General features: G+C 42.2%; 2 protein-coding genes across 7 annotated transcripts; one reads left to right on the plus strand and one right to left on the minus strand.

The window, feature by feature from the left end:
* Positions 1–167: 167 nt before the first annotated feature.
* CKLF (chemokine like factor) lies at positions 168–2,836 on the minus strand. The gene is made up of 4 exons (XM_003641924.6): positions 2,712–2,836; positions 2,477–2,635; positions 1,955–2,050; positions 168–500 (listed from the first exon to the last, which is right to left on the minus strand). The coding sequence occupies exons 1-4, from the start codon at positions 2,772–2,774 to the stop codon at positions 396–398; spliced, it is 423 nt and encodes a 140-aa protein (XP_003641972.1). The 5' UTR covers positions 2,775–2,836; the 3' UTR covers positions 168–395.
* On the plus strand, positions 2,211–14,157 carry TK2 (thymidine kinase 2). 6 transcript variants are annotated; one of them, XR_005862874.2, is made up of 11 exons: positions 2,966–3,065; positions 3,271–3,308; positions 3,464–3,538; positions 4,378–4,431; positions 6,005–6,166; positions 7,281–7,354; positions 9,445–9,533; positions 9,839–9,918; positions 10,426–10,506; positions 10,889–12,596; positions 12,704–14,157. XR_005862874.2 is itself a non-coding variant. In XM_046899530.1 (10 exons), exons 5-10 carry the CDS (start codon positions 6,083–6,085, stop codon positions 10,985–10,987), a joined length of 507 nt encoding a protein of 168 aa, XP_046755486.1. In that variant the 5' UTR covers positions 2,211–2,498; positions 3,271–3,308; positions 3,464–3,538; positions 4,378–4,431; positions 6,077–6,082; the 3' UTR covers positions 10,988–14,157. The 6 variants fall into 6 exon arrangements, 5 of the variants coding, with proteins under 5 accessions (XP_046755486.1, XP_046755487.1, XP_040563062.1 ...); XM_046899530.1 differs by lacking the exon at positions 2,966–3,065 and adding an exon at positions 2,211–2,498 and having other exon boundaries at positions 6,077–6,166; positions 10,889–14,157; XM_046899531.1 differs by lacking the exon at positions 2,966–3,065 and adding an exon at positions 2,466–2,524 and having other exon boundaries at positions 6,077–6,166; positions 10,889–14,157.
* Positions 14,158–15,659: the final 1,502 nt, after the last annotated feature.

Raw genomic sequence — 15,659 nt, forward strand, 5'->3', positions numbered from 1 at the left:
CCCGCTCCAAACACGGCCGTGACAACGCTGGGATGGGAAGGGCGGGAAGGGCGCTGCGATCGCACCTCAGCACAGCGTGAGCTGCTCCTCGGCACCGGGTGGCTGACGGGGACACCAATCTGAGTGCTCATACACGGGTCATTTTCACTTCAAGTACACCAAGAATGTTCAATAATAGACTTTTATTACTGAAATCAGTTTTCTCACACACGGGACAATTTTGTGAAGTTTAAAATGGTGAGATTGTAACAGTGAAACCGTATCTGTAAGTGTGAGGATACTTAGGAATAGTATTTGCAAAACACACAGGAAGCTGGAACGTATGAAAGTCCATACTCTGTAACAAGCGAGCAGTAAAACAACCAGGGAACTCTCCTTTAGCTACAATGGAAATCCTACTTTGCAGGAGCATTCCTTTCCCTTGGTCTACTGATGCTAATCTTCTGGCAAAGAACAACGGCATCAACAACACAGAGAACAAGCAACACAAGACCAAGCACCTGCAAAAGTAACAATCATGCTGTTAGTTTCCTCTATCTTGCACTGCAGTGACCAGCAGTAATTACATCTCCCTTAGCTGGACCTGGCTTAGATACGTGTGATTCGAGACAGCTGATAAATAACATCCATATTTAAACCCCATCAACGTGTCGGAGAGAAGTCTATGGCCCGGCCTTGTCTGATGTTTATCTGAGGAGCTGGAAAGGAGGTTCCTCCTTCAAAGTGGAGCCAAACCTACATTATGCAAGGCAGCACTTTTATCCTAAACAAAAACCCTGCTGTCTCTGCAGTGACTGTCTCACTTCCTTTTGGCCCACAGTAAAGTCAGCCTTTCCAGAAACAAGCCTGAAAGGAAAACAACAGCGCTCCTCTTCTCAGAAGCTTTGAACTGAAAACATATTTGAGATTGAAGAAAAGGTACCCAAGTATTTAAAAACACGACTTGAGGCAGGCAGCTGGGATGACATCTGCACAACCACCGCACAGGTGACTTCCCCAGCCCTCGCCTCTCAGTGTGATCTCACACATGGTATTTTTTACTCAAGCATGTCTTAAACCTGCAATATCTGATCAGCAGGAATAGTGCTAAGGCAAGCCTTTTGTGGACTGTGGATTTCAAGACAGCTTATGCCCTAAGAACACGAGCCTAAGGGCAATTCCCTTTCTTTCAGCACTGAATATGCCATACATTCCGCCCCAACTTGTTCTCCAAGCTTTCTACTCTGCTTTCAGCTTTAACTGCTATTCGTCTCACAGCTGAGAAATGATTTCCCAGCAGTCACTTTACCACACAGCACCCTTTTTGCTTAGCTTGTGGTATCAACTAAAACACCAGCTGTGCAGCTGACTCCAGAGCTGGTTTTGAAAACCCCAGGGGCAAGTTCTCTGGGGGGATTTTCTTCTTTTTTATTTTGGTTCCTCATCGCATTTTAGCTTTGTTTGTGTTTCAGGAAGCTGAAATTTCAAAACTTTCTAAACTGAGTTTTTCCCCTTTGTTGTGTGCTGGTCGCATCAGTTTTCCTTTGAAGGAATGTCAAGCTAGTGAACTGATCACAAGCACGTGGAAATCTTCATGGTGTGCAAAGACCTTTTCCTCAGTTTGTTAAAGCAAATAATTAACCCACGCTTCACAAGGGAAGTACCAGCACGTATCTGAGGAAGAGCTCCCATACTGTCAGTAGGAGAGCAGGCGCTGCCTCTTACATCCTGTAAGCAAACAGGGCAGTGCTAAGAGAACGTTCTCTTCTCCCATCCAGAATATCAAGCTATGGAGGTAAGGACAGGTTGCTCAGAAGGTTTTATAAGTGAGATAAGTAAACGTGCATCAGTTCTGTTGGTGACTTCTTGGTGTTTTCTTCCGTAACAGAATTGTTTTCTCAGTCTTACAAGAACGTAACTATACCGAATCACATCTGCTTTAAGAACCAGCACTCATTAATACGTTCCTACTTACTCCTCCAGCCAGCGTCCCGTGGTTGGTTTTGATGATGACTGCAAACAAGCCCACAATTAGGAGGAACAAAGCTGCAACCACCGAGTTGAAAATATCCTGGAAAAAGGGAGCGGAGGCAAAATGCTCATTGCGGGGTGCACGGCTGGGACAGCGCGAGCGGCTGCCGGCACGGGACGGCAAGAAGCCGCTGCCCTGCTGCGGCAATAGGAGTAAACTGCGAGAGCCGCCTAAGAGCAACGGTGCCGCCCAGCGGTTTGATGCTAAAAGAGCGCTCGTGCGGCTGAACTTCCCCATTTCACCTCTCTTCACTTCTGTTTTTTTTTTTTTTTTTTTTAGTGGAATTTATGGAACTCGGCTACACTGACATAGACTAAAACAACAGGTAAATTAAAAGAAGAAGAAAAGAGGTGAGAACTCATTAACGTTACAGCGTAGCGCCCGCCAGCTTCCACAGGTGAAGAGAAGCGCAGCGCTCCGTACAGCGCTGCAAAGGGCCGCCCCGCCCCGCCCCGCCCCACTCACGGCCAGAGGCCAGAAGAGCCAGGTGAGCTTCTTGTCCAGCTTCAGCAGGTACAGCAGGAAAAACAGCAGTGTGATGAGGGCTTCCATCACCGCCAGCGCCGTGTACGCTTCGTGGGAGCGGGAGGCGACGAAACAGACGAAGGCTACAACCGCCACCACCTGCGAGAGCAGAAGGGGCCGCTAGCCGCCTGCCGGGCCTCGAAAGAGGGCGCGGGGCGGGCGGGGCCGTGCCTACCAGGCGGGCGATCTTCAGGGCACCGCGCGCGGAGCGCGGAAACGCCGTGTCCACCGCCTCCATGGCACCGCCGCGGCCGTTACCGCGCCTCAACCGGCGGGCGGCGTTCAACCGCCCCGCCCCGCGACCGGAAGCGGCGTGCCGGCGGCCGGAAGTGGGGGGCGGCCGCGGGCCCGGAGCGGCGGCGGCGGCGGCGGCGGGGATGGGCGATGTGGCGGCTGGGCGCGGCCTGGGCGCGGTTCGCGGCGCTGCGCGGGGCCCGGCGCGGCCTCAGGAGCGGCGCGGCGGCGGGGAGCTGTTCGGTGGGCAGCCTGGCGCTGCGGGGCCAGCCCGGGCCTGGAGGGAGCGGCGGCTGTAAGTGCGCGAGCGAGGCCTGTCCGGGCTTGTCCTGTCCCGTCCCGTCCCGCCCTGCCACGCGCTCCTTCGGTTGCTTCGCGCTGCTCTGAAGCGGTGCCTGCGGGGTGTGGAGGAACTCACGTTAAGAGGCACCGAATAAATATGGTGTGAAGATTTCCTTCCTGGTTGTAACTCCCGCTTTTTCTTCCTTTCCCCATTTTAGATAAGCATCTGGTAAAAGAAGATGATAAAAAGACCGTTGTAAGTATTTGCATCTCGCCCAGAAGCGCAGGCGAGGCGCCCAGCTGGGCTCTTACCGCCGCAGCGCGGTGCCGGCGATGTCCCCGCAATGCCCGCCTTCACCTGCGCCGTTCGCAGCAGCACAGCTTTTAAAAGCCATGTTTTTTTTTTGTCAGATATGCATCGAGGGGAATATTGCAAGCGGAAAAACAACGTGCCTGGATTATTTTGCACAGACTACCAGCATCGAGGTACTGGGTTTACGTTCTTTGTTTACGTGGCTGCTTGCTGTGACAAAAGCACTGCTAACTTAGAGCTGTTGTCCTTTGTCAGGTACTGAGGTGGGGCAGCAGGCTGTGTGTCAGTGCTGGTACTGCTGGGTGTGCTTAGCTGTGCTCTGCCTCCCCCAGCTATTCGTAGCCAAACCGTGGAAGAGATTTGTAGATCATGTGTAACATAATACTTGGTAATACGTATCAATAAAACCCAGTTAACTGACCTGATGGGATGTTGCTGCTGGAGTTTTAGACCCTCACCAAACCAGATGGGGCTTTTGTGGTAGACAGAAGCTTTTTTGATTCATTTTAAACATTACTGAACTGCTGGATGTGCACTGCTTTTTAGGTGATGAAAATAAAACAAAAGCACTCCAATGGCATTCTGATCTTCTGTTGCTTTGCTAATAAATGTCATTCCGTGTGAAATGATTTCATGAAGAAATGAGCAGGATGTTGAAATGAGATGCAATGGATCCTCAGCTAGCCATTCTTCCTACATCATATTGATAAACGACTTGAAAAGCGAAATTAGATACAGGATTATGTAATCAATCCAGAGCCTTGTTTTGATGATGTGAAACTAATAGTATGGAAATGATTCTTGTCTATTTTTTCACATTGTTCGTCATTACATTTTGTATTTCAGGACTCATTAGACTCGTTACTGTTAATTAAAGGGGGATGAGCTTTTCAGTACATGTCCTGAATGCTCTCACTTATTAAACAATTATTCATTAAAAGTAGTAGCAGTGCTGCAAGGCAGGTATTTCAAATCTGAAGTGTGTTTAACACGGAATATTTTTTTTAATAAGGTCTTGACAGAACCAGTGAGTAAATGGAGGAACGTTCGTGGCCATAATATCCTGGTAAGCAACAAACAAGTTCAGCAATTACAATCATCGTTCGTTTAGAATTACATTAAGGAGGACTTCTTACGAGTCACTAAAACTGTTAAGAAAGGTGTGGGCACGTTCTCATACTGCAAAAAATAATGCTCTGTGATGTGGAAGATTTTTTTTTCACTGTGATAAAGACATGCATATAATGGACACATTTATTAATGAAATTTGGTTTCATCAGGGATTGCCAATTGATGGCAACCATGGCTCAGTGCTGAGGGGCAGTGTGCCTGCCTGCTTTCCAGACACTGGAACTCTGCTAAGGCAGCACGGCCTGGCTGTACAAAGGGATTGTAGATAGAGGTAGAGATGTGGTATTGGATTGTGCATGGTTATTTGCTAAAGGATTCACAGAAAGCTGATTGTTCACCTGATTGTGGCTGTTGTTTTGAAAGTGATTGTTAGCTATTTCAAAGAAGAGAAGAATTTCTTTCCTATTAGGTTACCTCAGAAAGCGAGAAGCGTGTCTGATCCACAAATATTGCTCAGTTGCTAAATATAAGGAAGGTTCAGTTCTGGGCACTGAGAGCTTCTGTTGTCTTTTGGGTAGTTGCTACTTCTTGTAGTCGTTCTTTGCAGGTTGGTCACTGTTACATCTGTGCTCTGTGACGATAAATCTGAGTGCTCTGACCATATCTGCAGGTAACGCTTTGCTGGAATGATTTGAATGGTTTTTGATGTCAGCTTTCCTTGCTTGAGTGATCACCTCCATTGTTGAAATCATGTTGTTAGCTGAGATGTGTATTTGAGCTCAGACCCACGTGGAATTTGCTGTCACACATGGCATTGTGGATACAGCCCAACCCACATGCGCCTGAACATATATCTGATGCCATTACTGCTAGCATGAGTCCTGTAGAAAAGTCAGTTTTCCCTTCTAGGAGTTGCTGATGCTTTCATTTCCTTGTTATTAGGAAAAGGGGAAGCATTGCTGGGCTGTGTCATGTCTAATTACAGCAGTCTGTCTTTAGATTAGTTTTTTGTTGATTGTGGACAGGGAGAAAAGGAGGTCAGAATTATACTTTATTTCTGAACTGCCAGACAGACTGATGCTTGTCAGTGCTGGAGGAGCTGAATCAGTGAGAAGGAGAATCTGAGAAGTTGTAGAAAGCAATTGAGGGTCTCTTGGGAGCAGCACTTGTAATGGTCTGTGTTAGAAGACCTTTTCTGAGGCCCAGACTGCGCGTACCGGAGCTGTATATGCGTTTGTGGTTGGAGTGGGTGTACTGAGTCTGTCACTGCACAGAAATACATCAGCAGATGTGATTTTTAATTGGTAAACATATTTGAACTGTCTTAAACGAACTGTGCCTTGCTCCTGGCTGTTCCAAATGCAGAGAAACAAATTCTTGTTTGCTTCAGTGGCTGTCCCACCTGCCCAGTGTCACGAGGACCATGACTGTAGTTCTTAGCTGTGCGTTGTGGAGCGCTAATGACTACTTAATGCAGAACTTACTGACAGCTGCTTTATGGCATTTTTTAGCAATTCCGATATAGTTTATGAACTACACAGCTTCCTTCTTTTTTTTTCCAACCTTAGAGAAAAAAAAGCAAACCACAGAACAAAACAAAAGCCACAAAACCTTTGTCTTGCTTCCATCTCAAACCCCAGGGCTTAATGTACCAGGATGCTTCGAGATGGGGGATAACCTTACAGACTTACATACAGCTTACAATGTTGGAGCAGCATACCAAACCAATGGTAAATAAGTATATTTTTCTTCTAACTTAGAAAGTGATTTTTTATAAGATGTGGTTATGAGTAAGAATTTTATCTTGCATCCAAAAATTAGGGTTGTCTGTGCATTCTGTCTTTGTTCCTGTGGTGAGTATACACTTACGGTGCATAGATACTATTGATACGGTGCATAGCTCTGCACCTGGCACCAGAGAGTGGAACATCTGCTTTCTACTAGCTTAAAACCTTAGCTTCCCAAAACTAGCATTGCTTCTTTTGCAGCACCCTTAAGAGCTAGATTTGCAGCAGCATCTTCATCACACAAACCTTTGGCATGCATTAGTTAACCATGAAGATATTCTGCACTGTTTGGCACAGATTTAGCCATTGCTTTTTGTGCTTCTCCAAAATGCTTCCACTTAAATTCTCTATTGCTTCATTTCAGGTGATTTACACTCTTTTTTTTCTCGTATCTTTTTCTTTCTCTGTCTTAATTCTCACGTTCTTCCTTCTAATCAAGATCTGTTCATTTCTCTTCCCTTTGAACAGCTTTTGATAGATTCTGTGCTGTATTTTCCATTCCCTGATTGTAGGATATGATCTTAAAGAGCACACTTAGGCCCTACTGATTGTTCATGTATTATGTTTTTTGAGTTAGAATCAGGATACTTCTTTGACATCTGTGGAGATGAAAGAAACCTTAGAGCAGATTTAAAGTTCTGTTTTCTTGCTATAATTTTTCTGCTGTAAGGTCTGCACCATTGACATGGTAATAAGCCTGAAGATGGCAACATTCAGGTAGCAACAGTTCCTGCTGCTCTGTAAATCCTAAGTTGATTGCTGCTTATTTTGTGCCCCTAGTTAGCTTCAGCTTCTGCATTGGGTACTGCTGTGGTTACCTCAAAACTTGTATACGTATAACAGTTTGGCTACAGAGATGTTTAATAATGTAGTGACCATGTGAGAGATTATTAACACTGTTTTTGTGTTCACCTTCCCCAAAGATTTTTTTATCTCAAGATTTGGAAGAACTGATAACATTATGTATTTCATAATGTAGAGACATATGATGAGCTTTAAAAGACACAGATGCTGAAAAAATGTAAATGGATTGCTGACTGTCAAGTTTTATTTGCAGATTTCCCCAGTAAGAATGATGGAGAGATCAATTCACAGTGCAAAATACATTTTTGTAGAAAATTTGTATAGAAGGTATGGTATTTTGTTTTCTACTTTATTTTCTTTGCTTAATTACATGAAAAAAAGAAATAACCAACCAATGATTTCTTTGGTAATTTGTATCTGAGCAGCCTGTGCTTTCGGTCAGCTCTTTGCTGGAGTGGCTGAGTGCTTTCCTGTCCACTGGTAGAATGAAGCCCATAGGATGTGGGCCAGACACGAGCATTCTTCGGAAATGCTGATGAGTTTGGAATGTTTTAGTATTTATAAAACCATTTATTGCACTTATTCAGCTGGAGAGCAGATAAATCAAAGCAAGCGTGTACTGAATAGATGGAAAAAAAAGTGGGGTTATAAAGAAAAATACTGTAGGAGAGAGAGAACTAGATGGTATTACCAAACCTAACATCCAGGATTATTGCGCTTTGCAAGCAGGAGCTCGAGCAACAAGCCTTCCAGCCCTCACATGCTATGGCTTAGAATCAGGATTCATAGGATCAACACAGACTGAAAACTCTTTGATCAGCTGCTGAGTAAAGAAAGAGTGAGAACTGTTGATCTGTAAATGTCAGTTTCTGAACTGGGCCCTACCTCCCAGCCCTGCAGTGTGCTTGGGCAGTCAAGTCTAACTGAGATTATTTTGTTCCGGGGAGTAATTCTGTGGCCTCAGATAGAAAAAAGCACGTATCACCTGGTCTCACCAACCCCATACTAGATAAAATAGTGCAGTAGTCAGAACTGTTTTTTTTTTTTTTTTTATAATGCTGATCATGTATTCAAAATATGTAATACTGTTTTGATGGCTTTTTCAGTGGTCTTTTAAGGACAAAACCAGTTCTTAGCCTTGCCTTCAGGGAGAGTGACTGCACGCCACAAGATGGCATCTGTGCTTCATAGCCTTCTGGTCAGCTACCGAACTGGTTTGAAAGTTACTGAGGAATGGTCAGATGTGAGGCAAACAGGAACAGGAAGAGACATTATTTACCCTGTGTACAGTGGAAATGTAAATGGAATGTCTTTCTTGTTTGTAGTTAGTGATGTTTTTTTCACTGCAGACTAACAGCTTTTGTCCCAAAAGAGACTAAGAGGCTAAGTTTGCATGTGCCAGCTCTGTGTATTAATTTCATAATAAAAATTTGAAGGGCATTGAAGAAGTTTCTTGGTTGGACAGAAGGCACTTGCTTTGTTTTGTTAAAGCTGATGAGAAGTCAGCCAGTGGTACCAATAGCAAACCAAAATACAAGCGTGTGTAAAAGGATTATACATTAAACAAGGAGAGGACTCCCTTGCTATCAATGCAAGTCTGTACAAATTCTCCTTTAGGTGAATTAGAATTTAGCTTAAGTAAGGGATGGAGAGCAGTGGAATATCAGGGATCCCAGCTCTTCTTTGGTCCACTGTCACTCAGGATTTGTGTTTTGGATTTGCAGGCTTTTTCCAAGAGAGAGAAATAGAATAAGATTTACGATGGTGATGGAAGGCTTAAATTGTGAGCAGTTGCTGAGAGCTTCTCTGACATGCACAGATACACAAGTGTCCAAGTTCTTGTGATTGCACATCTGAGGTTAGCACTGAAAGACACACTCATGTTAGGTGTAAAACTGTAGAAGAATTGTGAATGTGTGCACGTGAGTATGTATGATATTTTATAGGGTAAGCCCGAACAGTTCACTTTGTCCCTCATGAGTTCCGAGGTATTCTTGATATATTGCTATTTCCACGTGTTTAATTTTGCGGTAAAGCCTTTATTGCAAAGGAGTGAAATGTCAGCAAACTTTTCAAAGATACAGCAGAAGTTGTATCTTTATGGACCTTGAGCCAGACCAGGAATCCTCACGGGTATCCACAGGACTGAGACAGGGAAGGCAAAGGAAATATTTTTTTGATTGTTAATGTTAGAAACTCCGTGCTAGTAAGCATTTTTAGATAAAGAAAGAAGATGAACTTCTGTATAAACGATGCTTTATAATATTTCTAATGTTAGCTGTGTTTTCATTGTACGTATGCTGGAATAAACACAGATTAGTGCTAGTCAGGTTTAAAAGAAATAAAAGCAGTCCATATGAGCTTAGAACTGATCTTTGTGCATTGTTTAATGATTGGTGACTTTTATGTTTGTTCAGTGGGAAGATGCCAGAGGTGGATTATGTTGTCCTGTCTGAATGGTTTGAGTGGATCCAGAAAAACACCGATGTTTCAGTTGATTTGATCGGTAAAATTTGGATGGGAACTGGAAGGGCACGTTTGTGGGTGGGTTTCTTTATTGTGAGGAGAAAAATCTCTTTTTTCTTTGGCTGTAAATAACCATATCATTATTACAATAGTGGCTGTGATGCTTAGCATCAGACAGCGTGAATGCAGTGATACTCCATGGTTGATCAGCAGTAACGCCAAAGGGCATTCAGTGGTGGTACCTAAATCAGGATCCTTTCCTCCCATAGTTTGTGAAATTTCCTCTTTGCTCTTAAAGCTTGTCATTACATATAGCTACAGAGCTCTTTTTTTTTTAAATGACAGTTTACCTGCAGACATCCCCTGAAGTTTGTTATGAGAGATTAAAGAGAAGATGTAGAGAAGAAGAGAAAATCATTCCTCTGGTAAAGAGTTCCTCCAGTATATGTGGTAACAGTGAGCATAAAACATAGTAACGCCACTCTAAATACTAAAATTACATCTCGAGAGCATTTAACAAATCTACTGGAGCTGTCTGGAGGATTTGACTCGATGATTCTTGAAGCCCTTTCCAACGTGAGGTACTCTATAATAGTTTCCATCACAAACGAAAATTTCAGTGTTCAGAATTGTAGAATCATTGAAGTTGGAAAGACCTCTAAGACCATGTATTCCAACCATCAGCCCATGCCTGTGACCGCTTTAGTCCATGTCACTCAGTGTGACATCTGCCCTTTTCTTGAAAACCTCCAGGGATGGTGGCTGCACCACCTCCCTGGGCAGCCTGTTCCAATACCTCACCATGTAATTCTGGTTTACTGTATAATGATCTGTCATGCATGTGGACTTTCCCAAGTGTCGTTTTAGTAATCTTTGTACTATAGCTGACTGTTGTGGTGGAGTTGTGTGTAATTTGAATGTCTCTTTTTCAGGAATATTTACAAGCTATTCATCAGCTCTATGAAGAGTGGCTCATTAAACATACGCTATTTAAAGTTTCCTGCCCAGTGCTTGTGAGTATAATTTTAGTTATAACCAGATAAACGCACGGGGCATTGTATTCTTTAAATACTAAGAATGTTAATTAGTGATAAAAGTAAATAAAGCTGCTTTATTAATAACCAGGAAAAAAACCACACATTTGTGCAGCTGTCCATAGTGTATAGTGGGAGTCTGTTTTTTAACTCTGAGGTGGAATTTGTGGGGTGTTTGTTTGTGTTGTGTAGCAGGATCAGACACAGCTTTCCAGTGAATGCCAAATTCCAAACATAGAGCTAATTGGACAGTTTTATTTAGGAGTATTTCAGTTGGGCTTCAGTGATAGATGTATTTTGCTCAGAAGCAAATATATACTGTGATTTAATTATTTGTAATGTTAATGTTTTTGTTTTGAAGGTTATTGGAGCTGACCACGACATGCAGAAAATGATAGAAAAGTATGAAGAAAACCGGGACCAAATCCTGAACCCTTTTAATATGCAGCAGCATTTGTAGAAGTCTGTTAGGTTGTGCTTTATTTTTTTTTAAATTCATGAAGTCTGAGACAGGGACAATTTTGAGTATTTGTACTACTTTTGAATTTAATGGTTTCTGCTTTGGAACTACGCCCCGTAGGATGTTGTGAATTTCTCACTACAACATGTTCAGGAACAAGTCAGAAACAGAATGTGACCCAATTCCATTCCAGGTTTTTAGGTTCTCCATCCACTTTACTGCGTCAGTTCTGTTTTGTTAAAATGTGTCTTCCTCTCATTCCCATTTCACTCCTGTTTCTTATGCAGTAACCTTTTTCTTTTCCCCCATGACAATTCTGTTTCTGTCATGTAAAGGAATAGTTCCATGCAAGAGGTGGGATGTCCTGTTCTGCATCGCATTCAATAGCTTTGTTAAACAGCTCTGGTTATGTCAGAATAGAGTGTGTAGGGGTTCTATCTGTAATCCTGCCCACACTGGTGCATTTCATTGAACCCAGTTTGTACTGCTTTACATGACATCACAACATAGCCGTAGTTCTGAAGGTAACTATGCATAGTCCCATGGAATTCAGTGGTGAACAAATAGTTAAATAGTCTTTGTAACTGATTGCACGGTGGTTCTGAGGGTTTTTCTAGGCCAGGTTTTTAAAGGGGCTTATTTCTCTAGTTTTCATGAATTGCCTTCTCATAGCTGAGTTGAGCACTAGTGAAAATACAGTGGGCTTGGAACCCTGCATTTCCTTTCAAATGGTGATATAAATACTAAAAATAATTGATTTCTTAGCTGCTCTGTATTCTTAAATATTTGGGTTGGTCTTTTTTATTATTTATTATAAAGAAATATATGAATGGTTCTTTGAGTATACACCTTGATCACTTTATCATGGCTTGGGAAATAGATAAATGTAATGGGTGTTCAATTCTTGTGGTTATTTGCTTAAGTGTTGACGTGCTCTTTACTTCTGCTTTACCCTCTTGAATGTTGGCTTCCATTGCTTACTGCCTAAACACCTGTAACTTATCGACCATAATTTTCAGTTACTTGGCTTTTTCATGTGTTACTTGACTGTGAACACTTCACTTCTTTTATTTTGTGGTTTTATAGTAGCTGTATATAGCTGAAGATGGCTGTAGCTGAAATGACTGCAGCTTTTTCCAAGTCAGGAGATGCAGTTCATTTCTTCTAGTGGGATTTTTATTTATTTATTTTTTTAAATCAGTGCAGCTTAGGAATGATTAGTGCATGGAGCATTTCCAAGTGAGTACTGCATCAGTATGCTGAAGCTTGTGAACCCAGTTCTGTTTTGTTTTAAAGCTTTAGAATTCTAGCTTAAAAGTAAGGTTTTATGTATTAAATAATTATCTTATAGAAGCTTATTTCTATGGGAATAGTGGTCATTCTGGAGACATTCTGATATTTCAGAATTCTTTTTGTCTCTTAGAGAAGAAAAAAGCTCTCTAGAAATAACTGTAAGTTTCAGCCATCTGCAGATTGTTGTTAATTGCAATCTGATTATGAGTTGTAGAAGCCAATGGTATGCATTCTGCATGCTAGCCTGGCAGTCCAGAGAAGAGCCACTTAATTCTTTTGTACAGAAGATGCAAGAAATGCAACAAAAATGACAGTGGTGAGTCAGTTAGCCCTTGTGGCACTGTTTTCCCTTACCTTAGGAGCCTGGAACGGCATGTAAACCATTTCAGAAGAAGTGATTCTTTGCCATTTACGTTCTTTCAGGTTTTTCTGGTTCCCTGAGCCATAGGTTTCTCTTCGAGTTTAATGGCCCACGATGGAATTTTCTTCTGAAAATTTGTCACTGTATGAGCATTTAGATGTAATATCCTGTCACAGCAAGTTCCACGTCTAACCTGCAAGCTATGTGAGAACTGATTATCTCTTTTTTGTATTGCGTACCTAGTCTGGATGGATATCTTCTCCAGACTTTACTATTTACTTTATTCTGGTTGAGGTGTCCTAGCTCTCAGTTACATCTGGGAGCAGCACATAAACTGATGTGAAGAGACAGAGAGACTGGCAAAAATTAAAATGTTAAACATTTGCATTTTCTTCATCTGGCCTTCTGTGTGCTCTCTTTTGGCATGGGAAGGATGTTTGTATCTTACTTATTTGATTAAACATTTCGGAGGTGAATGTCCGAAACTGTAGGTCCTAAGAAGCCTTGATAATAATCATGTTCACTGGTGTAATTAGCATGCAGAACTACTGCCAACACCAGGAACTAATCCAACATCTCTTTTTCAGTGCTCATCCTCCTGCAGAGTCTGGGTATTCTGCCATCGGTTGCAATTAAAATGTTCAGACTTGAAGCTCTCCGTGCTCTTGCAAATAATGGCTCTCGCAGCAAGTTACTGTCCTGTGTGAGGACTTGGAGTATCTAGTCCTTCCTGTAGAGTATGGAGGTTGAAGTAATTACTGGGCATTTCTAAAGCAGGTTCAAGTCAGGTGAGGATCATGGATTTTTTTACTTTTTCTTTTTTCCAGCATTTGGTAAATGGCAGCATTTGAGGGGGCTAACAGTTGCAAGTTTTCAAAGTTTAGTCTCAGAACAAAAACTAGTAGTTCTAATATGAATTCCTACCTAAGAGAAATGTAATCTTCTGTCTTGTCCAGATACTCTTTATCTGGTTTTTGTTGTTTGTTTGTTTTGTAAGAGAAAGTGGCTTGTCCTAAAATAACATAAAAAAATTACTATAAGGGTTAACTGTTGTGTAAACATACTCCTGTAAGAGTGATCTCTCTGAACACATACAGACGGTCAGGCAAGAGTGACACAGTAGAGGAGCTCTGGTTTTTACTTGTGTACTGTGCTACTTGATTTTATTTATTCTTATGTCAGGGGGCTTTGAGGTGATCCTCCTGTCTGATAAGCGATTCACTTCTCCCTCACATCTCCCCACGATAAATACTAAGCTGTTAAGACTTCTGTAATTAGGCTGCTGTGCACGTGCTGCTGTATTCTGTTCCATTCCTGTCCTTACTGTAGGGAGTTGTATTGTTTAATGCTGTGAAAAGGAAACCTTTAGGATTTATCAGCTGTCTCACTTAAGAGAACAGTGCCCGTTAACTTTCACTGGATGGAGCCTTTAGTGGTGACAGTGGATTACTGGTTATAACTCTCCCAGTGTTCAGATACAAGTAAAGTTAAATAAATAAATTTGATGTTTTAGAAATTGTGTGGGTTGTTTGGTTCTGTTTGTTTTCTTTTGCGTGTTTGGAGACCACTCATAGCAGTAGAGACATTCATCTTTGCAAGCCCTTCTCAGACCCTCTTAGGTATGCTTTTGTTTATGTCTTAGCGGACAAGTCATATTTTAAGATCTTCATTTGTAATTTGAAGCAAATTGTAATTCTTTGTTCATTCAGTGCCTGCATGCTCTCTGTTTGTTTTCGTGCTGAAAGTTGCTTCTCATTATTAGCTTTACAAACAAAAAAAAACCCAAAAAGTTGATTTTAAAGCGAAACTGTGTTTGTTAAGCACCTTAGCTTTGGACAGGACCAGTTTGTATGTGTGATAGGAATGTTAAGGGGAGGGAAAATGACTATTTAAATAGACCCGTCAGGGAGAGGTTGTGCAGTTGAATAATATCAGCCAGCTCCTGGGTCTGCTGCCTAAGCTCTGTGTCTGCACTGATCAAAAGAGAATTTCTCTGATCTGAGGCTTGGGAGAGCTGAGCCATTCAGAGTGGTTGTGCGTAGCATATAGATTTGGGAACAGAGCTGGCCTTGTGTCTCTGTGATGGAAAGACATAAAAACAGTCAGTAAATCCCCATTCAATTCATTGACAATCAACACCAGCTGTAGCACAATTAAAGTTGACAGCTCACAAGGGGATAGGCACACATTTCACAAACACAAATCACCCTCCTCTGAGGCTCAGGCAGCTCTCTTGCAAGCTAACAGTATTGCTTAAGTGGTTGCTCTTCTTCAAGTTAATCAGCCAAGGAGAGGTGTACTGGTCAATAGCAACAGGGACAGGAGGGCACTGTCAGGAATCGTATTCTCCTTTCTGTCTGTCTCTCAGATCCAATTGTATTTACAAGGATTTTAAACCCTATTTGTGGTACCTTGCCCATGCAGAAGCAGTTGTACAGAGGGCTGATGCCAAAGGCATGTTAAATATGACTTTTCTTTCAGCTGGTTTTCAAATCCAGTCTCTTCACAGGTATCTAACTGTAAAGCTGTTGTCTCTAGAGACTGCAGAAATTTGCAAGTGGAAGTGCCTTCTAGTACAAGACCTCAGAAGCCTACTGTTCATAGAGGAAGAAAAATTAAAGGTGTCTTTGCAGCAGAAAAGAAAACTGGTTGAAAATATCCGTACGTGTTTTAAGTGGATGGCAGCTCTCCCTTCAGCTGCAGGCCGAACGCACGCTTAGCAGTCCTGGCCAATGTACCACAGAGGTTCTGCCTCAATTCAGGTACAAAAGCATTAACAAAAAGTAGAGTCTCAGAACAGTCATTTTATGTTCTGTATGTTTTGTGCAGCTTGGCTGTTTATTTAGTGTATTTCAAGTGGTAGTCTTCAGTTTCTTGGGAAACCAACTTTAGCACTGTTTTTTCATGTGTAACTTGCTGTTAAACACTCCTGTGGCTACAGCAAAGGTAAAAGTGGCATGTTAGGTACATGGATCTATAGTGCTGGTGGTAGCTAAATACTTACAAGGTATCTTTATT

This window comes from Gallus gallus, chromosome 11 (genome assembly GCF_016699485.2).
Source record: "Gallus gallus isolate bGalGal1 chromosome 11, bGalGal1.mat.broiler.GRCg7b, whole genome shotgun sequence".
In the NCBI taxonomy this organism is placed as follows: Eukaryota; Metazoa; Chordata; class Aves; order Galliformes; family Phasianidae; genus Gallus; species Gallus gallus.

Coding starts and splice junctions, on each gene's coding strand:
- CKLF (XM_003641924.6), bottom strand. CDS start 2,774: ATGGAGGCGGTGGACACGGCGTTTCCGCGCTCCGCGCGCGGTGCCCTG. Junction 2,051..2,476: donor GGCTCTTCTGGCCTCTGGCC/GTGAGTGGGGCG, acceptor CCCTTTTTCCAG/GATATTTTCAACTCGGTGGT. Junction 501..1,954: donor ACGGGACGCTGGCTGGAGGA/GTAAGTAGGAAC, acceptor TTACTTTTGCAG/GTGCTTGGTCTTGTGTTGCT.
- TK2 (XM_040707128.2), top strand. CDS start 2,921: ATGTGGCGGCTGGGCGCGGCCTGGGCGCGGTTCGCGGCGCTGCGCGGG. Junction 3,309..3,463: donor AAGATGATAAAAAGACCGTT/GTAAGTATTTGC, acceptor TTTTTTTGTCAG/ATATGCATCGAGGGGAATAT. Junction 3,539..4,377: donor CACAGACTACCAGCATCGAG/GTACTGGGTTTA, acceptor TTTTTTAATAAG/GTCTTGACAGAACCAGTGAG.